Below are 24,544 nucleotides of genomic sequence, written 5' to 3' on the forward strand. Positions count from 1 at the left end.
AAGAATGGACTAAATGTTTCTAAGAAGTTTTACAGTAACCTCTTAGTAGAAAGAGAAAAGGGTCCTATGAGAGATACATTTAAAGGCTTAAAGGCTCTCCGGATGCCATTTAGAGTCCTGATGGGAGCTGGAGAGATGGCTCAGTGGTTAAGGGCACTTGCTGCTCTTTGAGGACCCAGGTTCAAGTCCTAACACCTGCACGGCAACTCACAACCATCTGTAATTCCAGTTCCAGGGGATCTGATGACTTTTTCTGGACTGGTTGGGCACCAGGAATGCACATACATACATGTAGGTAAAACACACGTACACAGAAAATAAAAATAAGTAAATCTTTTAAAAATAGTCTCAATTGGTGTCCTATTTTTCTTCCTCTTTCTGTGATTTAAAAATTTCTGACAAATGCTGGGCAGTATTGGCACACACTTTAATCTCAGCACTGGAAAGGCAGAGGCAGCAGATCTCTGTGAATTCAAGGCCAGCCTGGACTACAGAGGGAGATCCAAGACAATCACGGCTATACAGAGAAACCACGTCTACAAAAACAAAACAAAATAAAAAACTGGCAAAAAAAAACAACTTAGTGGAGGAGAGGGTTTATCTGTTATACAAGTCAGAAACTTAAAGAAGCCAGTCAGGTCACAGCTGACAGGTTACATTTTAAGAAAGGAATTAATGCATGCCTACTGCTCAGCCAGCTTTCTGTACTCTTATTCAAGTCAGCGCCCCAAACCGTAGAAGGATGTAGCTCATTGGAAGTCTGGGTCTTCCTACATCCATCAAGGCAATTAGGCAACCACAGACACGCCCACGGGTCAACCTGATGTAGACAGCTTTCTCTGACACTCTTTCCAGGTGATTCTATATTGTATCAAGTTGACAATTGAAACTAACCATTGTGCCCCTCTCTCTGTCTCTCTCTGTCTCTCTCTCTGTCTCTGTCTCTCTCTCTCTCTTTCTCTCTGTGTGTGTGTATCTCATGAAAAATAAAGGCACATTTTGAGAACTTCTTATAATACTTAAAGAATGCTCAAGTAATTTTTCTCAAAATGTAGGAAACACTCCATACAATATGGTTAGAATATATCACACTGTGCAGTGTATGCGTAGTAGTTCACACCTCTAATCCCAGCATTCAGAAGATAGAGGCAGGCAGATCTGAGTTCAAGGCTAGGGCTACCCTCTCATAACTCAGAAGGAGAAGGAGATACCACATTGTATAAAACTACATTTTAGGAGGAATTTGATGTGTGTGTGTGTGTGTGTGTGCGCATGTGTGTGTGTGTGTGTGTGCACATGTGTGTGTGTGTGTGAAAGAGAGAGAGAGAGAGAGAGAGAGTGTGTTCTTTAGAAAGCAACTGCAACTGACAGGAGGAAAAATAATCAGCTGCTTGAATTCCAAAACCAAAAAGAAAAAATGTGAAAGAAAAGCAGCATAAAGAGCCAACGGAGCTTCCAGAATGTTTTCTCAGGTGGGTGAACACATCTCAGAAGTCACAAAGAAGACACTTGAGTTCCAAAATATTCAAGGTCTTTTAGTTTTTGAGACAGGATCTTACTGTATCCCAGGCTAGAAACTGATTCTCCTGCTTCTGCCTCTTCAGTGTTGGGCTAACAGCACTCAACAATGATCTTTTCGGTTTGGGGTTTGGGTTTGGAGACAGGGTTTCTCTGCATAGCCCTGGCTGTCCTGGAACTCAGTCTATAGACCAGGCTGGCCTCAAGTCACAGATCAACCTGCCTCTGCTTCCCAAGTGTTGGAATTAAAGGTGTGTGCTGCCACAGCCCAGCCAACAATGACATTTTAAAAGAAAAAACTGTATTAAGCAGATTATGGTAGTGCCTGGGAAGCAAAAGCATCCGGATCTCCATGAATTGAAAGCTAGCCAAGTCTATGTCAAATCCCAGGCCATCCAAACCACATAAATGAGACCCTGTCTTATAAAAAAAATACATCTATCTGTCTGTCCATCTATCCATCTGTCTGTCTGTCTGTCTGTATTAGAGGACAGTTTGAGGGAGTCATGCCTCTCCTCTACTGTGTGGGTTTCAGAAGGTCAAACTTAAGTCGTGAGTGCCTTTACCTGTTGAGCCATCTCTCCCTGGCCCTGACTCTCTTTAAAATAGAATACATTATGAGAAATCATGAAATGAGGCATACTCCCACAGTGTCCAAAACCAAATCTCTAATCCTAAAAGATCACTGGGTCACTGAGAAGTCATGGGCACTAAGCACCCATTGCTCTCCTGTGAAAGCATTCAGTCTCTGCTCCCTCAGGCTATATGCCCCGCCCCCATAAAGTCACCTCATGGGGCACATGACCCACCCTACACTAGCCAACTCCTGTCTAGAAACCAAGCAGGCAAATACATGTTCCAACTCGTAAAATGGATGTCTTACCAACTCCTGTTTCCTCTACTTCATCCACATCAATGACCTGGGGGTGATGCTGAGGGAACCTCTCCCCTGGCAGCTGGAAAGATCTGGTCCTCTCAGTGGGGACTCCACGGGGTCTCTCTGTAGCCTCATAGCCAGGAGAGAGGATCCTAGGTACATTGTGTGGGTCAGGGTATCCCCTTCTTGGACTGTGGGAGGGGGAGGGATGAGTGGCTACATCCTCCAGGCCAAGATGAGAGGTTACTAGGTCATAATCTTCATCCTCATAGTCTGCTCCATCATCGTCCGGGTCCAGGTTCACATCTGCAGACACCACCCCCTTGGCAGTAGCAGGACTTCCAATTTCAAACACCCACACACCCTGGTGCCCAGCATTGCTGCTCCTAGAGGCAAGGAAGGCATTTTGAGAATAGGCCACAGCCCACAAGCAGCCCCCACTGACCAAGCAGGCAGGAGGAGCTCAGTAACCTATGTCCGTCTGAAAGGTGTGGCATGTGTCTACCCTTGGCAAGGGCTGCTGTCCAGGAGGGCAGCAATGCCATGGGTGGTTATCCAACAAGAACTCATACAGGCAGGGACTATTTAGTGAGACTGAATCTAAATAGACACAACGCCATGAAGAGCTTACCCTCTAGGGCCGTCCCAGGACACCAAGGACTCTCAATGCCTCCAGCTTGTACTATTCACAGTTTATATGCCCTGTCTCATGAGGGACCAGAGAGTCATTTCACCACTACATTCTTTTTATTGCATGAAGTAAAACCTACTTAGTTTTTTTGGTTTGGGGTTTTGTTTGTTTGGTTGGTTTGATTTTTGTTTTTTGAGACAGAATTTCTCTGTGTACCAGTCCTAGCTGTCCTAAAACTAAATTTGTAGTCCAGGCTGGTCTCAAACTCACAGAGATCTGCCTGCTTCTGCCTCCCTAGTGCTGGGACTAAAGACATGCACCACCTTGCCTGGCTACCTTGGTTTTTGTTTGTTTTGTTTTGTTGATTTTGTTTTGTTTTGTTTTGTTTTGAAGACAGGGTACCTCATTGCCTTGGGGCTCACAAAGTAGACAAGAATGGCTGGCATAATGCCAGGAGTCCATCCATCTCAACTTCCCAAGGTTGGATTTATAAGCAGACACCACCGTGTCTGGTTTTTTATGTGGGTATGGAAATAGTAGTCAGGTCTTGTGCCAACTGAACCGTTTCTCTAGTCCTGTTGTGTTTGGGGGATTTTGTTTTGTTTTACTTTGCTTCGCTTTAGGATGAATGTTATTATTTATTTATGTGTATGTATATGTATGTATGCATATATATATGTGTGTGTGTGTGTGTATGTATATATAGATGTATGTATACGTGTGTCTGTGTACACACACACATATGTATATGTCTATTATTGTATGTACATGTACATGCAAATTTCCAGAGTGGCCAAAGAGGGGGATCAGAACCCTTGGAGCTGGGCTGGAGTTATAGAAGACAAAATGGGGAAAGGGGATTAGGCTAAAGAATATTGGGAGCTGTAAGATTTTAACTCTTAAAAACCAGTCTGGGACCAGGCATGATGTCTTACACCTGTAACCCCAGCACCTTGGAGGTGGGGGCTGAAGAATCTCTGGTTCAAGGTCATCCATCCTTCTCTATGTAGAAAGTTTGGGGACAGCCTGGGCTATATGAGATCCTGTCTCAAAATACCTAAACAAAACAAAAAGCCAATAATCTTGGCTATCCCTCTCTTTTGTATAATATCCTGTTATCTCTTGCTTCTCTACACTAACATTACAATGAGTGCAGTAAAGAACTGTTTGGCATCAGTGTGGAGGAAAACCACACTTAGTTTAGGTTCCTGGCAGGAGACAGGTTTAAATTTCCATTATTTCTGACTTCAAACTCAGAGGACACAGTAGAGACAGTTTTGCATGAAGGTGCACTCTAAATGACACACTATTGGGGCTAGAGAGATGGCTCAGAAATTAAGAGCATTGGTAACTCCTCCAGAGAGACTGCCTGGGTTCAAGTCCCAGCTTCCACGTGGTGGCTCAGAGCCATCTGTAACTACAGTCCCAGGGGATCCGATGCGTTTCTAGTCTCCACAAGCACTGCATGCATGTGATGCAAAATGCTAATACATACAAATAAAGATGAAAATAAACAAAAGACCTCTTCATGCTAAATATATTCCCTAAGATTCATCAGGAAAAAATACAATTTCAGCATTTAAATATCTCTCTATAAAATTTAAATCTATAAGAACATTTTTAGGTTATTTAATACTTACTACATTTTGTTTGGTAAAACAATATATAATAATATAATTAAGGGGAATCTAATAAAGAAAAACAAATAAAGAATATGCATACTTGGCCAAATTTTCAATTGATTCTCTGTCATTGGCAAATATGTTATAGGCTCCGTTGCTCTTCCATAGAAATCCTACTAGACCTTTACTGAAGCCAACCACAGCAGGTACTTGGCTTTCATCCTTCTTCGAGAATGTTGTAAAGAACTGTAGACCATCTTCAGGATAAAGGAAAATGGCATAGGAGCTGGAATTTGAGGAGGCCAGAACAGCCTGGAACGTGTTTCTCTGTGAAGATGAGTTAAAAGTCAGTTTCTAGCAATACAACCACACTCTCAAAGCTTGCTGTTCACTGGGCTCCTAGTAGAAAGGACAGGGGAGAGCCAGCAGCACTGCACCTCACTTTCCTACAGTTGAGACTGTGCCGTCTACACGGAGAGGTGGATCTATGGACAAATATAGCCTAAATCTGAGGACAGATGCTGTAACAGAGATGCGTGCAGCATGCTACATGTAGGTCAAATGAGGACGAATCCTGTGTTGGGTAGGGTAGGGGTAGTTCTTGGGAACCCCGTGATGGTCAAGGCTTCACAGGAGGGCCTGGGCTTACAATCAGGAGGAGGTCATGTCAAAAACAAACGACAGTGAGGCAAAACATACCAGAACAAAGGAAAAGGTATGCTTCAGGCAAATATAAGAGCTTGATATAGGACTGGAGAGATGGCTAAGTGGTTAAGAGCACTGACTGCTCTTCTAAAGGTCCTGAGTTCAAATCCCAGCAACCACATGGTGGCTCATAACCACCCATAATAAGATCTGACACCCTCTTCTGGTGCTGTCTGAAGACAGCTACAGTGTACTTATCTTTAATAAGAAATATTTTTTTTTAAAAAAGAAATATATCTTAAAAAAAAAAAAGAGTTTGATACAACTGCTGAAGAGGGAATAGGAGTCTTATTAGGTTAGTCCCAAGAGGCAGGCAAGAGCTGAGTATTCTTGGGTCAGGCAATCTTCCAATTTTGCAAAGCCTATGAGATATGCAGACCCACCACAGACTTCTCCAAAACGTGTTCTGTGGAATGCTATGTGTCCCATGGAGGACAGTGATAAGAGGAGACAAGGCCAAGAGTTTGGGGATCGTTCCATTAAATGTCAGTCAGGCAGCTTCTTTACGAAAGGACTTTTCTTCACTCAGGAGGGGCTCGCTGATCAGAACCTTGATATCTAGCATTTCCTATTAATAACTTCTCTATAATTAGCAGCTATCATCCCACTCTTTATCAATTAAAGAAGGAACACAGGTACTATTTCCCAGGCATATGTTTGCCATGGAGCAATCTCCTCAAATACCTGCCTTTCTCAACATTAGACAGTCACAGAAGTGATTCAGACAGCCCTACAGATAAGCATCTGGAGTTTGCTGACCTGCATGCAAGAGGCAAATTTTACTGGGCTTTGCTCTAGACTTCCTATCTTGAGCAACAGGATAGGCATGTTGTCCATTGGAACAAGCGCAAAGTCTACAGTCAACATACCAGACCAGATACCTGCATCTCCATGTGGGGTGCACTCACCTTGCCTTCCTCGGCAGGGCTGCTGCTGGGCCCTCCATAGGGGGCCACAGATTCCCAAGTGACAACCACCACACTAGTGGGCTGGAAAGAGACCTCCGGGAAGCCTCTCTGGACATACTCTGCTGCCATCTGAATAATGAAGGGGGATAAGTCTTCTCGATAATACACATTCCCCAGGCCATCTGTTGTGTCCAAGTCAGCCAGGAAAGGCGCTACTGAGCCGAAGCTGGGTGGGAAGGTTCCAGGATGGTATTCTGTGGCTGGGGGTTCGCTCATGGCGATGATACCATTTGTGGTGACCTGTAAGGAACCGAGTGTGGTTAGAGAGAATGCAAAGATGAACTCCTTAAGGGAATGTTAGGGTTCGATTTTAAAACAATCCCTACAAATTTTACAGCTGGCGGTACTATTTTGAGAGGCTGCGGGACCATGAGTCACCACTGGAGCCTGTCTGACTGAAGGAGATCACCAAGAAGAGGCCTTTGCTCCTAGCTCCCGCCTTGCTCTCTGTGCTCTAATCAGCTATCATGTGAACAGCCTCTGCCACAGGGTCTCATCACACAGACTGTGCAACTTCACGATGCTCCACGGTACCTTCCCCACTATGATGGGATAAAAGCTCACCAGAACCATGAGCCAAAATAAACCAGCCTTTCCTCCATTCAGTTGTTGCTATCAAGTGGTTAGAACAGATACAAAGACACAGATGCAACTAACACAGCAAGTGATCTCTCCCTCACCGGATACTGTTGCAGCTACCCGTGGAACACAAAATAAACAGAATGGGAGAAAGTGATAAGTCTGACTGGCAAAACCACCAACATGATAGGCAGGAGGGGTGGGGGTATGAAGGATATGGTAGACAAGAATCTTAGAACATGATGCAGGTTGCTTCCTGTCAAGTGTGTCAAATATGGGCAGTCTCTCAAATATCTCATTTCCCCTCTGTGTCCTCCTGACCAAAATGGTGAGAGCAACAGATTTGTTGACTGCCAACATTATCCAGATGACTAATTAACTCAGCAAGGGCTTCCACACTGGGCCTGTGTTATATCACTCTTGGTACCAGAGAGAGCTGGATACAGCCCCACTTCAAAGGAACCCAAAGTCCAAAGGAAGGGAAGGGTAACACAGATGATTAAATGAATGTGTTAAGAGGTAAACCTGCATACTGTTGATAACTACTGTGACTAGCTTAGCACATAAAATACCACCTAACAGCATTAACAGTTCACCACTTTGTAGGTAGCATCTAATCTTTGGGAAAACACCAGAAGGCTAGGTGTCACCGGTACCCATATTTTTCTAGTAGGAAAATTAAGTAAAGCAATTAACGTGTCCAAAGTCATCATATATAAATAACATCACTGGAATTCTGACCCAAAGATCTTGACTTCAAGGTCAGCCATCTCAGGACTGCAGATATAGCTCTCAGTAGAATTCCTGCCTGGGTACACGAGGCCTTGGGTTCAAGTGCCAGCAGTGTATAAACTGAGCATGGTAGTATATGCTGGCACTGGGAAGGTGGGGACAGGAGGAACTCGAGGTCAGCCTTTGCTACATCATGAGTTCAAGGCCAGCTTAATCATGACAGGTATAGAGTTCTCAGAATCTTTTCTAGTTTTTAAAAAGTATTGTCACTGTCGTGTGTTTGAGAGGGTATGTGGAAGCCAGAGGTTGGTTTGCTGTCCACTTTATATATTTATTTGGAGACATACTTTCATTCCCCAGAACATGATAATAAGGTTAGAGATGGCAGAGCTGATTCCAACCTAGGCTGGTAAAAGGCAAACAAACAAACAAAATAAAACAAACAAACAGAAACCTAGAGCTTTGGAACTTAACAAAAGCATCATTAATTTTTAATTAATCAATAAATTTAATTAATTAACTAATGGAGTCCTGAGAATTGACTTTAGGGCTTCACACTCAGGGGCTGAGCCACTGAACTATACTTCTAGCCTTCTGACCTTGAACTTCTGACCTTCCTGCCTTTACCCCACAAGGGCTATGATTACAGGCATACACTATCACTTCCAATTTACACCATGTGAGGGAATGGAACCCAGGACTTTGTGTATCTCAGGCAAGCCCTCTACCTACTGCGCTACATTCCCCTGTCCTAAAACCATCTCTTTTTATAAATGTCACAGTTTTACCCCAAGTAACATATTTTCCATCACTTGGCAACAGTAAGATTCTTCCAGAATAAATTGACAATCTGCAGGGATGGCAGTCAGGCAAGATGCCTCCTGCAGCCCAGTTCACAGCATCTAACCTCCCCCAGCACAAACACCCCAACTGCTGTGACGGGGGAGCGTGGGAAACTGCTCACTTTCTCAAGCACATGCCAGACATTGGCAGTGACTGGCTCCTGGTAGGAAGCGATCCCACGGAGACCACATATAGACAGCTCTTTTCCACAAGGCTATTTTCCAAAGACATTCAAAATCATCCAACAATCCTGAAAAACGTCCTGGTGCCATCTATTCTTTGGAATCTGGGCACTGGACTGACTCTATTTTCACAAGGAATGCTTGCCTTAGAAATCAATTTTCATGCAAGGACCTTGGGTGACTATTTGACGCCAGATCACATAACTCTCCTCGGTATTATTATGGGGAAAGCTGTTCCTTCAGCCCGTTTGACCTTCAACTCAGACATCTGTGAGAATGAAGAAAGCCAAACTCAGAGAGAGCTGCTATAAGGGGGTTAAATCACTCAGTTTCTGATGATTCCTAACTTCAGGCTTCTCCCTTTAAGCTTTTTTTTTTTTTTTTTTGAAATGTGTCAAAGAATAGCTAGCTTGGTGAAACAATGTCTCCCCCTGTCAGGCATGAAGCTCCCCACCCAGTCCGAAGGAACCATGCAGCTGGCCATGGCTGCATTCTCCCACCTGTAGCAACTGGGACACTTGGGAAGTATCTTGGCTTTGGCTTGTTGTTTTGCTGTTTTTTTGGTTTTTTTTTTGGAGAGGGCTAGCCTGAAACTAAATAAGTAGCTAAGGATGACCTTGAACTCCTGTCCTCCTGCCTCCATCTCCCACATGATGTGATTACAGGCCTGAGTCAGCCTGCTGGTTTGGTTCCTTTGCCCTTCTCCTTCCCTATAGTCCCAGCGTTCCCAGTGCTGACATCTGGGCTCTCTTGACTGGTCCATCCAGTCCTTCAAGCAGCTACTCAGAGTCTCCTCCACCACAGGCACCTTTCACAGGCTCCTCCTCAAACTTCACTCCTCTTCCCACACTACCTCTGCCTCCTGTTCCCTGAAGCCCTGTTTGTAGGCCCTTGCCCTATGCACTCAGAAACCAGGGGTCAGTGACCCTCTGTCCTAGTCATCACTGCAGTTCCAAAGCTTATACATCACCTAATGTCCCCTCCAGCTTCTTGACTTCCTCCATAGTACAGGACAGGGACAAGATCTGTGCCGCAGGCTACTTTGGATGTGCCTGGAGTGAGCCCCAATGAATCACACAGACCAGAGAAGGGCAGCCCTATAGTCTCTCAGAGCGCAAGGGAACCCACGTGGTGAGGCTTCATTTACAGAGTTCCAGGCACTGCATAAACTGGGTGTGGTAATCCCATCCACTGGGCGCTGGAGTCAGGAAAATCAGTTGTTCAGAGACATCTCCTGCTACACAGAGTTACAGGCCAGTGTGTGCTGTCTTTAAAAAGAAAGAAGGTCCTAAGAAGGATGTATACACATGAAGTACAGTTTGACTAGATTCTGATTTAAGCCTCTCACTGAAAAGGAAAAACAAAAAACAAAAAACAACAAGCTAAGTGTTTTCACTCTCAGGGGGAGAAGCAGGTGGGTCCCTTAGAGTTCAAAGCCAGCCTGATCTATATAGCGAGTTCCAGGATAGCCAAGGCTACACAGCCAGACATTGTTGGGGGTGGGAGGTGAGGGTGGGCAGCAAGGGGAGTAGCGGGGGGGGGGGGTGAGGAAGACACAGACAGAGACAGAAGGAGGGAAAGGGATTACAGTATTTAGATGTAATTGTGATCTTCTTGTTTTGTTATTTTTTTAAAGGGTCTTTTTGAGATACATTCCAAAATGTTTACAAGGAAATAGAATGCTTAAAATTTGCTTTAAAATAACCCAGTTTGGGGTGGAGAAGAGAATGTGACAGACATCTGGGCTATAAATGAAGCAATGTTAGTCACAGGCTGATATTTGTCGAAGCTCGGTAATGGGGATGTGGGAGTTCGCTCTGTTTTATTTTTTAATGTTTGGAACCTTTCTAAAATAAGCTTAGTTCCTCCAAAGAGGTAAGTATTGTGTGGCTTTTCCCGAGGACACATAAAGGAAAATGTATTCATGGGCAGGTAAGAGTGCTCTTTGAGTAAAGGCACTTACTTGCTGCCAAGCCAGAGGACATCAGTTCCATCTGCAGAACCCACAAGGTGGAAGGGAAAGAAACACTCCCACAAGTGGTCTCCTCTGGTCTCCATATGTGTGCTGTGGCAATGCACTCATACACACACATAAGTGTAATAATAATAATTTAATTAAATCATTTAACATTTAATTAAATGTTAATTTAGTATTAAACATTTAATTAAAAAATAAAACATTTAATTAAAAAAAAAACCTTTTCCAAGAGTATTCCCTTCTGCAGCACATATACTAAAATACAGGGATTAGCATGCCCTAAAGATGATATGACAAGCTAAAGTGTTCCGTATTTTAAAATAATAATAAAGGACTGGAGACATGGCTTAGTGGTTACGAAGATATGCTGTTTTTCCAGAGGACCCAAAGTTTAGTTTCAGCATTTATGTCAGGCAGCTAACAGCTACCTGTAGCTCCAGTTCCAGGGCACCTGATACCTCTGGACACCAGGGGCACCTGCACTCATGTGCACATATCCACATATAGATACATACTCATACACATAATTAAAGATAATAAAAACATTTTTTTGAGACAGGACCCTAGCTGGTCTAGAACTCACTGTGGGTTAGTATGGGTGAGAACTCACTGAGATCCACTCACCTCTGCCTCCTGAATGCTGGGATCAGAGGTATGCACTGCCATACCAGGCTAAAAAGTAAACCTTTTAAAATATATATAAACTAAAGCCAGGCAGTGGTAGCACACGCCTTTAATCCCAGCATTCAGGAGGCAGAGGCAGGCGGATCCCTGTGAGTCTGAGGCCAATCCGGTCTACAGAGCAAGTTCTAGAACAGTTGGTGTGTGGGGGCAGGGGGCTACATAGAGAAACCTTGTCTCAAAAAGCAAAAACAAGAAATATTTGTTCCACTCAGATAGGGCAGTAATAGACTGAAAAAAAAAAAAAAAGATTTTTTTCTACAAGGAAATGTGACTACCATAGACTTAACTATGCCTGGATTGGTTTGCTTGTTATTTGGCATGGCCAGATATTCTGTAAGTCCTTGCCCAATGAAGGCAAGGGCTGTGACAGCCCCAGAGGAAACTGCCTCACAACAATGATAATGAGCAGGATTGTTTAGAAACCAGGGCAAGTAGATAAACCAACATTAAAGATCAGTCAGGAGTTGGCCCTGGTCTTTGATTGTTTTGTTTTCCAGCTACAATGAGGTATACTGGACCCAAAGAAGCATATAAATATGACATATAAACTGTGAAATGATGAATACCATCGAGCTTCCTAACCAAGCTGACAGACATGTGGGGCCCATGGACCACACAGGGACTCAGAGGCCCATGAAGAAGTGGGGTAATGGGCAGCAGAAAGGGGGGTAGCCATAAACCTAAACAGACACAGTCAAGCCTGCCAAGAACACACCACAGGACAGGGCATTCTCTTCAATGAGCAGTGCCAGGGAAACTGCATTTGCCCAGTTAAAGTAATAAGGATGGACTCCTTATTTTATGGCACCCACAAAAAATTAACTGGAAATGGATTAAGGACTTAAATGTAAGGCTGAAACAAACAAACAAGCAAGCAAACATAAAGAAGTGTTCCTTGACATTAGTTTTGTGGTAAATTTTGGGGCCCTGGCACCCAAAGCACAAACAACAGAAGCAAAACTGAACAAGAGGTGAGCACTGCTGCTTGGCATCTTACCCAGCCAGGCCTCCCTCCTCACCACCCAGCCCCAAAATTAGGCATGTTACTTGTCCTATGCCAATGAGCAGAAGGCTATGGCAAAAGCAATGTCTATCGATTAAAGTCAATCAAAAGTCACACAATCCTGTGGCATTCCAGAACTGCTCCAGAGTCTAGAGAAAATCTAATATTAACAAAAGCATTGTGCAGCAGACACCAATGTTGTGTCCACCATATCTGTGCTAAAGTCTGAGGCTATAGCTCAGTTGGTAGGTTTGCCTACCATGCACCAAGCCCTGGCCTTAACCTCCAGCACTGCATGAAACAGGTGTACACCCGTAATTCCAGCACTTAGGAGGGTAAACAGAGGAGGAGCAGAAGTTCAAAGCCAGCCACAGCTACATAGAGAGTTCTAGGCTAGCCTCAGCTACATGAGACCCTTTCACAGTAAACCCAAAACAGGACTGAAGAGGAATCTCCAGTAAAGTGCCTGTCACATGGGCACTCCTGCAGGGAGGAGATGGGAACATCTCTGGAAGCTCTCTGGGCAGCAAGCTAGTCTAACACATATAGTGTTGAACAAGAGCTCTATCTCAAGCAAGCTGGGAAGTGAGGTCCCATACCTGAGGTTGTCCTGATTTCATGTGTACCATGGTATCCATGTACCCCATTCATACATATGAACACACATATGAACACATACACACAAAGATTTTTTTAAGCAAACAACAAAACACTAAATACCCTAGTTTGAGCATGTTTTTGAGAAAATCCACCTGAATCACAGAATAATAATTAAGGTTGCTATATTATGGAAACAGTCACTTAGTTATCACAGAGTAACTAAATGAATAGAAGCCTGACCTTTTTTGCTTTCATTTGTCCGTACTCTGCCTAAAGATATGGAGACCAAGTCAGTATCGGTAACCTTTCCTCTTGTGTTCTTCTGAATTTCCACAGTAGCAAACCCTCTTGGGACAGGGCCCTGCCCAACCCCTAGTCCCATGCCCTAGAGGAGGGTTGCTATCCATGGCTGGAGCAGAAGTAAGCATCTGGTAGGAACTAGACTGACTCCTTCTTAAAGACTTGGACCACCTCACAGAACCAAGGTGAATACCATGATCAGCAAGCTCACACCTACATTGGCACTGCTAGAGCACAGAACTCCTGCTCCCTGCTCTAACTCTTTCTCTGTTGAATCTAAAGCTCACATCAGCACCTAGAAGGTAGAGGGCCACAGTACCCTTCATCTGCCCCTCCCCCCAGTGTGGCCACGTTGAGTGAACCTCCTTTCTCTACCTTTTAGCATTACTAAATCTCTTTTATTTATTGTAGATAGGTGGCTTGGGTTGTGGGGACTCCTGGAGCCCTCTTGCCCTGAAAATTCCAGTGACAACTTAACTCAAACTCACAAAACATTGCCTAAGAAAGATATTTGATGACTTTGCACTACAGAATAAAAACGAATTCACTGAAAACTATCCACTTCCAGCATGTGGACCAACGCAGATACTGCCCTAGAGAATTCAGATATTGCTACTGCAAGATTTAACTCTCTCATCCTCACATACACCAAACCACCTGGCTTTTCATCACGTGCCCTGGAAAAACCCATGTCAATTATATCACACACACACACACACACCCTACATGAGCAACAGCTGGAATCACTTAGGTCTAATTGTTTCAACTCAACTGCAGAGGAGGTGGTCAGAGCCACTTGGAATGGAAGGGTGCTTCCTGTTTTAAAAGCATTTCCTGTCTCTTTTCCAACATTAATGTGAACATACAGACATGGGGAATCACTGAGAACAGTCTTTGCAGACAGTCAATGGAAGGAAATCGTGTCAGATTCCACATAAATTTACAGAAGAGACTTGCATCTTTCTTGGCTTAAATGCAACAAGTGGCAGTTCCCAGGGCAGCCTACAATCCTCGAGGGAAAGGCCTTCTCCAGAACAGTGGAATGCTTGAGGCAGTGGAGTGCTTGAGGTAGACCCAAATAAGAAACAGAGCAGCAGAGAAACACAAATGGCTGCATGGGTAGACAATGAAACTTGAAGAAAGCAAACTCCCTGGGTGGGAGATGGTGGGAACTCAGGCTCCGAGAATTTACAATAAGTAATGGCAAGGGAACAAACACGTCTGGAGTGTGTGCTGAGTGTGAGGTCCTTTCCTATGGCTGTGCACATTTGTAAACATTTAACATAATGGGCATTGCATTACAAGTCTGCTCTTCACACATATGTAGTGGAGAACTGACAAGCCCTTAGCTTAACATGTTCACACAGCCACTGGGCGAAGCAGCAGCTCACATCTGCAGGAAGCATACCCAGACATCTTTCTGTTTTTATGTAGCTGCTTAGTTTAGGGACATGGGGCATAAAAGAGGAGGTTGTGCTGAGGGGAGGGATGTCATGTTTCCAGCTAGAAACAGCTGGAAAATGGGAAGGGCCCATGAAAAGAAAAAGCATGGAAAAACCAAGTCTAGGAAATATCCAAACCTATTTATAACAGAGGTGGACATTGATTTCAGAGGTAAACCTGGGGCCTGACTGTCCACCTGAGCACAGGTACTTAGACCCTTCTGCCCAAGACCACGGACTCTTCACCTGGGCCCTTAAGGTCATCAGAAGCAGAAGGAAAGCCTACCACCCTGGTCCTCATTTCATGTCTGTGTCCTTCACTTTGGCTCATAACTGCTTGACTCTGCTCCATGATTCAACTCATTCCCCTTCAAGGCCCAAAGCACAGGCATAGGCCCTCATCCTAAACCTGCAGCCACCTTCAGTTCCCAGAGAAGAGTATCTCAATATAGCCTCCGTTCACTCTCAGATGAGGACGATTATCCATGAGGGTGAGGCTGTACCCTGGAGCAGAAGTGAGTATCTCCCTAGGAACATTTTGTCCCCTCAAGCAATAAGAACTTCTTTGGGACCACCTAGCAATAAGTACTTCTTCAGGACTACCTAGTAATAAGTACTTCTTCAGGACAACCTAGCAATAAGTACTTCTTCAGGACCACCTTTGAGTATTCAGAGTTGAGATGATGATAAAGGAGCCTATACCAAGACCAGACTGCTTAGCTATGCACACTTCTTGCCCTAATTCCTTCTGTATGGAAGCCTAAAGCTCCAGCCAGTAGCCCAACATGGGGTCCCTAGTTCCCTTCATCTACTCCTCTGAGTCTCAACATGGCCACATTGAACAAATCTCCTAGCTGCCTTTTGCCATTATTGGTCTTAGTTGGTCAAGACAGGTGGTCGAGCTTCACTAGTTGGGCTGCCAAAGCTCTGGCTTTTACCCTAAAAACTCCAACTACTGTACCTTCCTGTCTGAAGCAGTTATTGCTCTGACAATTCATTAAACCTTGTGAGGTGGGTAGAGTGTCCCCCTCACTCTTGGCTTGAGGGGGGGAAAAATGAACTTCAGCTTTTCACTTGCCTGAGGCCAGACACTACAAGTGCAGAGCACTCCAGTACTCCAGATTGCAAATGTTTTCCATTAACACATGAGCCAGAGAAAATGGCTCTGACTTAAATTAGAAATAGAAACAAAGGGATTACCAAATAAAGACAGGGACAGCCCCGGGTTATAGTCACCATTTGGTTTGGTTTGGTTTGGTTTGGCTTTTTTTTTTCAACTTAACCTAGTTTTGTCTAATGGCAGATTTTCGATAGCTTGCTCATCACTTCTTCGAGAATCTCTACCAAGAATAATCTTCTGACACTTACAAATATTGCTGGCCAGGTGTGGGGTGCGCCTCTGTAAACTCCCCACTAGGGAAGATGAGGCAAGATGAACACTATGACTTCAAGACCAGCATGGGCTACACAGTGAGTGTCTCCCAACCTGGGCCACAGAATGAAACTCAAAAGCTGAAGAGTCAAGGTCTTTAAATCTTAACCATCAAAGAAGAGATGACTAGACACTGGAAAAATGCCTCAGCAGATAAAGGCACTGCCTACTCTTCCAAAGGACCTGAGTTTGGTTCCCAGCACCCACACAATGGCTCACAGTCATTTTAAAGTCCAGTTTCAGGGGATCTGATGCTATCTTCTCACCTTCACAGGCACCAGACATTTATATGGTGCACATACATACAGGAAGGCAAAATGCTCATACACATAAAACAAAACAAATTAACCGGGGGGGGGGGGTGACCTGTTACCTTTATCCTTCTATCTCTAGAAGACCAGGAAAGAAAGGAAAGGCCCTGTGCAAGCCCTTAACTTCTAGGCGAAGCTGTGTGCTTCCCCAACACTAGGATACAGACACCAGGACAGTACCTGGGAGCCTGTTCCTACAAGAGGTCCTTAATTCAAGCTTCAACATTGAGGGGGTAAGAGCTCCACACTTGATGCTTTATACTTCTTGTCTTTCCAGGATCCCCACCCCCAGGGGGGAAAACACAACCAATGAGAAAAGGCTCTTTTTGCATTATTTTTCATGCAAGGTTGCACAAGACTATTTCCAGCATGTTTGTAACAGACTTTGAGCATATTGCCCACCCCCAAGCCCTGCTACCCTCCCGCCTCTCACCCCTTAGTCTTTTCTGTTCCCTAGACAGTTTCACTTCTGCTTCATGCCTGCAATGTCATCACCTGTGAGGTGAAGGCAGAAGAACAAGGCTTCATACATACTGGAGTTCAAGGACAACCACCACGAGTATATAAGTCCCTGTCTCAAAAACTGTAAGCAATTAAATTAATATGGTGATAAGGATGCTGTCCTAATTAGGTGATAAACATCATAACCAAAGTGCCATGGGAAAGAAAGAGTTCATTTGGCTTACAGGTAGGGATCACAGTCCAGATCACAGTCAGGCCTTAAGGAAAATCTTGGCATGAATTCAAGGCTGAAATCTGGAGGCAGGAACTAAAGCAGAGACCATGCAAGAATATTAATTACTGGTTTCCTTCCCATGGCTTGCTCAGTTTGCTTTCTTATGCAACTCAGGACCACTTCCAGTGGGCCCTCCCACATCAATCATTAATCAAGAAAGTGCCCATAATCAAGACATTCCCATAGGCCAACCTGATGGGGACAATGCCTCAACTGAGGTTCTCTTTCTCTAAAAAACTCTAGTTTGTGTCAAAATTAATTAGAATCCAAACACAAAAGAGTAAGCCCCATGTACATTCTACAGCATGGATGATTCTGCAAACACCATGCTACACCATTAGAAGTCACCCACAAAAAGCTGTATAACCCATTTTTCTCAAATGTCCAGAAGGGGACATCCGTGGAGAAAATAGACTGGGGTTCCAGGAGAAACCAAAAGTGACTGTTAGACACAGAACTTGCCCTCAGGCTGATGAAAACGTTCTAGAATAGACATCTACAGTGACTGTGCCGCTCTCTAAGTGGCTAAAAGCCACTGGATTTTTATGTTTGCTTTGTTTTTAAGACAGAGACTCCTAGCCGGGCGTGGTGGCCCACGCCTTTAATCCCAGCACTTGGGAGGCAGAGGCAGGTGGATTTCTGAGTTCGAGGCCAGCCTAGTCTACAAAGTGAGTGCCAGGACAGCCAGGGCTACACAGAGAAACCCTGTCTCGAAAAACCAAAAAAAAAAAAAAAAAAGACAGAGACTCCTTGTATAGCCCAGGATGGCGTCAACCCCGTCCTCCTTCTTCAGCCTTCTGCGTGCTCAGATCAACATAGTGTGTCACCAAACCTTCCTTGGCATACACTTTATTTATTGAAGGGGGCACTCATGTGCCATGGATGCCTGTGGAGGTCAAAGGACAATTTTCAGAAGTCAATTCTTTCCTCCCATCATGTGGTTTCAGTTTGTCAGTCTTGATGGCAAGAGCCCCTACTGGCTGAGCCACCTCACTGGCCCAAACCACATATATATTTTTTTAAAGGGTAAATTTTTGACAGGTGTAGTAGGATTACAGAATCCTAGCACTTAGAAGGTAGATGCAGGAAGATCAGGAGAACAAAGCCAGCTGCAGGTACATGGTGAATTAAATGCCAGTCTGGACTACCTGATACTCATATCTCAAAAGGGAGGAGGCAATATAAATTTTTCTGCACATGAACTCTATCTCAATAAAGCTGTAACTTAAAAAAAAATGAGGGGGCTGGAGAGATGGCTCAACGGTTAAGAGCACTGACTGCTGTTCTGACGGTCCTGAGTTCAAATCCCAGCAAGCACATGGTGGCTCACAACCATCTGTAATGAGATCTGATGCCCTTTTCTGGTGTATCTGAAGATAGCTACAGGGTACTTATATATAATAATAAATCTTTGGACTGGAGCAAGCGAGGCTAGAGCAAGTGGGGCTGGAGTGAACGGAGGTCCTGAGTTCAATTCTCAGCAACCACAACATGATGGCTCACAAGCATCTGTACAGTACAGTGTACTTATATACATAAAGTAAATAAATAAGTCTTTAAAAAAAATGGAAGTCAGTCATACTGGCTCGAATACTTAGGATACTGGGGCATAAGCATTGCCATGAATTTGAAGCCATTCTAGGCTACACAGTAAAACCCAGGCCAGGCTGGACTCTAGAATGAGACCGTGTCTCAAAACAACCAAAACAAACAAAACTATTAAGGGTTGTCAGGGATACATAAAACAAGGGAAGAAAGAGGCACACAGGGCTCAGAAGAGGGCTCAGTGGGCCAAGTGTTTGGTGCACAAACATGAGGACCCTAGTTCCGATCCCCAGCACCACATAAAAAGCTGGACCTGGCAGCTCCTGCCTGTAACCTGGTGTCAGGTTTGAAGGGGTCACCCCTGAGACAGCAGGGGGACCGCTGTAGCTTGCCAGCCACAGCTTAGTCAAAACTTCATTTTTCACTGTGTTAGAAAGCTCTTTAAAAATGAAACATTGAGTGTATTGCTAGCTCCCAAATTAATTTTATTGCTTTTTTTTTTTTTTTGTGGAAATGGGACTTGAACCAAGAGCCTCATGCATGCTGGACAAGTACTAGAGCCCTGAACTATCTCCTCAGTGCTTCCAAATCTAAAGGATAAAGTATTCAGTTTAACCTGAATACTTTCAGAATAGGATCCAATCACCATTTCCAGGAAATACCATAATGGAATAACAAGTTAAACTTTAGGACAAAGAAACAGTGGAATGCAGACCTAGAACATTCTACAGGACAAAAGGCAGTGATTCTTTAACAAGAGTGAACAAAGGGGAAGACACAACAATTGTCCTGTGAACTTGTTTCTGAATCTCTGGCTTAATAAGGTTTGTAAAGGGCAGCTTTGCGAATATTCAAGAATTTTTTTCTTTGATTTTTTTTTCTTGTGTGTGGTTTTGTTTATTTTGTTTTGTTTTGTTTTGTTTTGTTTTGTTTTGTTTTATTCAAGACAGAAAAACTCTGTGCATCTCTGGCTGTCCTGGAACTTGCTCTGAAGAACCAGGATGCTTGAACTCTTAGAGATCTGTCTGACTCTGCTTCCTGAGTGCTGGGACTAAAGGCTTACACCACCACCCCCTAGATATTGAAGAATTTTTAAGCAGCTTGAGCATAACTTGGTGGTAAGGAACTACTGATTTGGATAGGTATGGTATTAGTATAATGGTTTGTATTGCTCTTGGGAGGGAGGAGTTCTATTGATTTGGTTTGATTTGGGTTTTGTTGTTGATGACGATGGTTTTTGTTCATCTTTTGTTGTTGGTATTACTTTGAAACTCAATATCAAAACCCAAATTCTCAAACTGAGTGTACTAACTCTCTCATGTAATCCCAGCATTTGAAGGCTGGGATCACCCCTTAAAACAAAAGTTTAAAAAATATACATATTTAAAATCCTGATCTCTCCCTCTCTTAGTATACAAACCTCAATATTGAGCATCAACTGACTCTGGTCCTTCTCTGGACAGCCACTCCTTCCAATCTGTCCCCCAAGTAACATCTCGGAGCTGCACATAAGGTTAGAGATGGCTCAGTGTTTAAGAGCACACACTGATAATGTAAAGTGTAATTCTCAGAAGCCATGTCAGGAAGTTCATAACTATCTGTAACTCCAGCCGCCCTCTTCTGGCCTCTGAGGGTAACTGCACGCACGCACACACACACAAGAATAAAATCTTTTAAAAACTCACCAGCAACAAGAAGAAGAAGAAGAGGAGAGGGCCACTGGGGTGAGGTTTCAGTGAGCATAGAACTGAACACACAAACCTGAAAGCCTGAATTCAGATCCCAGAACCCACACAAAGCCATGTAGTGGTAGCATGGCTGCAAACCCAGGTTCCTACAGCAAGACGGGAAGCAGAGATAGAAAATGCCCAAGACATATACCCAGAAAATGTTCCAACTTGTAAGAAGGACACATGTTTCACTATGTTCATAGCAGCCTTATTTATAATAGCCAGAAGCTGGAAAGAACCCAGATGCCCCTCAACAGAGGAATGGATACAGAAAATGTGGTACATTTACACAATGGAGTACTACTCAGCTATTTAAAACAATGAATTTGCTGGGCGTTGGTGGCACACGCCTTTAATCCCAGCACTCGGGAGGCAGAGGTAGGCAGATTTCTGAGTTCGAGGCCAGACTGGTCTACAAAGTGAGTTTCAGGACAGCCAGGGCTACACAGAGAAACCCTGTCTCAAAAAACCAAAAACAAACAAACAAACAAAAACAAACAATGAATTTATGAAATTCTTAGACAAATGGATGGATCTGGAGTATATCATCCTGAGTGAGGTAACCCAATTACAAAAAAGAGCACACATGATATGCACTCACTGGTAAGTGGATATTAGCCCAGAAACTTAGAATACTCAAGATACAGTTTGCAAAACACATGAAACTCATGAAGAAGGAAGGCCAAAGTGTGGATACTTCGTTCCTTCTTAGAATGGGGAACAAAATACCCATGGAAGGAGTTGCAGAGAAAAAGTTCGGAGCAGAGCCTGAAGGAATGACCATCCAGAGACTGCCCCACCTGGGGATCCATCCCATAAACAACCACCAAACCCAGACACTAGGCAGATGCCAACAAAAGCCTGCTGACAGGAGCCTGATATAGCTGTCTCCTGCGAGGCTCTGCCAGTGCCTGGCAAATACAGAACTGGATGCTCACAGTCATCCATTGGACAGAGCACAAGGTCCCCAATGAAGGGGCCAGAGAAATACCCAGGGAGCTGAAGGGGACTGAAGCCCCATAGAAGGAACATCAATATGAACTAACCAATACCCTCAGAGCTCCTTGGAACTAAACCACCAATCAAAGAAAACACATGGTGGAACTTGTAGCTCTAGCTATATATGTAGCAGAGGATGGTCTAGTTGGTAATCAATGGGAGGAGAGGCCCTTGGTCCTGTGAAGGTTCTATGCCCCAGTATAGTAGAGTACCAGGGTCAGGAAGCAGGAGTGGGTGGGTTGGGGAGCAGGGGGAGGGGATAGGGGATTTTCAGAGGGGAAACTAGGAAAGGGGATAACATTTGAAATGTAAATAAAGAAAATATCTAATAAAAAATAAAATAGAAAGAGAGAGAGAGAGAGAAAGGAAGGAAGGAAGGAAGGAAGGAAGGAAGGAAGGAAGGAAGGAAGGAAGGAAGGAAGGAAGAAAGAGAGAGAGAGAAAGAAAGAAAGAAAGAAAGAAAGAAAGAAAGAAAGAAAGAAAGAAAGAAAGAAAGAAAGAAAGAAAGAACACCCAAGAAGTTCACAGCCAGCTAGCCTGGTGCACACAGTGGTAAACAACCAAGAGAAGAGACCCTGCCTGAAACAGCATGGAAGGTGAAGACTCCCACCCTTGTCCTCTGATCTCCACATGTGTGCCATGGTGCACATACAAAGATTAAAAAATTGGGAGAGGAAACTAGACCTTTGACAGCAGTAATCACTGCTGTTCTTGAGATTTACAAAACTGGAGAAAGATCTTGAGGCCAGGTGACCAGGAAGGTCAGACTGGTTTCATGCTGCCAAAGTCCTTGTCTGTGAGAAGGCACCTACCAGGTAGATGGTCCAGTAGCTCATAGCTCCTCTTTCTCTCTCTGTCTCTGTCTCTGTCTCTGTCTCTGTCTCTGTCTCTGTCTCTGTCCCTGTCTCTCTCTCTCTCTCTCTGTCTCTCTCTCTCTCTGTGTCTCTCTCTCTCTCTGTCTCTCTCTCTGTCTCTCTCTCTGTCTCTCTCTCTGGTTTTGTTTGGGTTGTTGTTGTTGTTTGTGACAGTCTCACTATGTAACTCTGGCTGTCCTGGAACAACATAGACTGAAGACATCTGCCTGCCTCTGCCTCCCCAGTGCTGGGATTAAAGGATTAAAGGTTTGCCCAATCACAGCCAGATTAATCAACTCTTCTCTCAATAGAGATCTCTCTCTACCAACACCTCAACCAAGCCCCTGACTGGCTCCCATTTCAAGAGCCAACAGAGTCACCTACAAGAGCAGGTACACGGGTGCTATTTGCTGCTGATATATCATGAAGAACACGGTTTATTCTCGATACTTCCGTGAAATAAGTATGGAATTAATCTACTCTGGCTGGGAATGAACATTGGAAAAGGTTAGCAAGTATCAGTGTCACTGTCATGGTGTGGTGTCCACAAGAGTCACGGTGCCTCTTGCCTCTTTATGTGTTTGAAACTTTATGTGTTCAAAGAAAGAAAAAAGAAAGAAGGAAAGAGAGAGGGAAGGAGGGAGGGAGGGAGGGAGGGAGGGAGGGAGGGAGGGAGAGAGAGAGAGAGAGAGAGAGAGAGAGAGAGAGAGAGAGAGAGAGAGAAAAGAAAGAAAAAGGAGAAGGAGGAGGAAGGAAGTTAAGTGAACATTCAGGGACCAAGAACCAAGTGTGTTCAGTAGTTGTGCAGCTATGAGCATCATAAGAGGCAGGATCACACTGCATGTCACTCCTCACTGTGGCCCCAAACCCTGTAGCCTAGAAGTCATCTCAAAACAAGAGCTAATGAGACAGGAGGAGGGGAGGGAGGGAGGGAGGGAGGGAGGGAGGGAGGCAGGAGGATGGCACTGAATACAGCAGGGTGTAAGGAACACTGGGCTGGGGGCTGAAAGAGATAACCATGGTCACGCCCTTGGCCGTGTTTGTTTCCTGCTCTGCAACTATGGAACTGTACAGCTCCTACCTGAGCCCCTCCCGGGGCTGCTGAGAATATCAAATGCACACAGTACTAACAAGTGTTCTGTTTCCATCAGCAGAGTCTGGCTCAATCATTGACCTTACCCCACCACACTCTCTACCTTGACCCTGGCAACAGGCTTCTAGCCACTCCCCGTCTCTCCACCCTCTAAAGTTCCTCTTTCCAGTTGGGTGGCAGAATAGTTTTTCAAAAATATTTTTGTAAAACACTACTGTTTAGGGGAATTCTCAAACAACCTAGAATATAAACTTACCCCAACCCCTCCCAAGCACACTTCCACCCATCAATAGCCCTTGCAATTCCTAGCACACTATCATTTGTGTTTTCTTCTGTTCCTGCCATACATGAGTATCAGCTCAGGACACCCAAGACCATGTTCTCAGCACAAAAGAGATCTGTTTGTCTCAGAGGAAACAGAGATTAAGAGGCAAAGGCAGTCAAGATAAAGGACAAGGAAGAAGGGGAAGGGAGCAAGGAGAAGGGGAATTTGTCCTGGAGGACAAATGACTGCCTCTAGGTAGTGGATAGAGAGGAGACAGATGTAGCCCAGATGTGGCCCATAAAATGGTAGTTTATAAAGGCAAAAGGGGAAACGAGTCAGAATGAGGTGTTCAATTTTAATTGGAAATGTTAATTAGGTGAACCAAAGGTAGTTTTTGATTGCTGGTCTTCGATATTTTGATGGCTGGACCTTGGCAGTCAGCCTCAGGAGGAGGAAATAGCCAAATAAGGGAACAGACCCTGCTGGCTAGCTTTATGAATATAATCTCACAGTTTTTAGCAAGGCAGAGCGGGTTAGGGAGAAGGGCAAGGCCTGCCAAAGCCATGTAAGTCAGGCCCAAACTGGCTAGAATTTCTTCAACCTATCTTTATGTTTTCTTTGAAGTTATTTTGAGGGCAGGGAGCATTTGGTGATGGTTGTTATGTTTGGCTTTGGGATGAGGTCTCATCACATAGCCCAGACTGGCTTTAAACTTGCAGCAATCCTCCTGCCTCTACCTTCTGAATGCTGGGATTACAGGCATGGGCCACCATGCTCTGTTTTTTGGGGGAAGTATTTTAAATGAAATCCTGGATACCCTAGTATCCTATCTGCCAGCATTTTGAGCAGTTAAACTGTGAGGCCCTGTGTTTGACTCTCAACACAGCAAGAAAGAAAAAGAAAATTGCAGTTTGT

General features: G+C 44.3%; 1 protein-coding gene across 1 annotated transcript in view; it reads right to left on the minus strand.

Annotated features, from left to right (window-relative positions):
- Nid1 (nidogen 1) overlaps positions 1-24,544 on the minus strand; it is a 71,680-nt gene that overhangs the window by 40,134 nt on the left and 7,002 nt on the right. The window contains exons 2-4 of the mRNA XM_021180582.3: positions 6,262-6,561; positions 4,749-4,975; positions 2,402-2,781 (exon numbers count right to left, since the gene is read on the minus strand). Coding sequence (XP_021036241.1) covers positions 2,402-2,781; positions 4,749-4,975; positions 6,262-6,561 — 907 coding nt within the window. The remainder of the gene's footprint in view (positions 1-2,401; positions 2,782-4,748; positions 4,976-6,261; positions 6,562-24,544) is intronic.

This window comes from Mus caroli, unplaced genomic scaffold (genome assembly GCF_978045245.1).
Source record: "Mus caroli unplaced genomic scaffold, Mus_caroli_1 scaffold_15, whole genome shotgun sequence".
Lineage (NCBI taxonomy): Eukaryota > Metazoa > Chordata > Mammalia > Rodentia > Muridae > Mus > Mus caroli.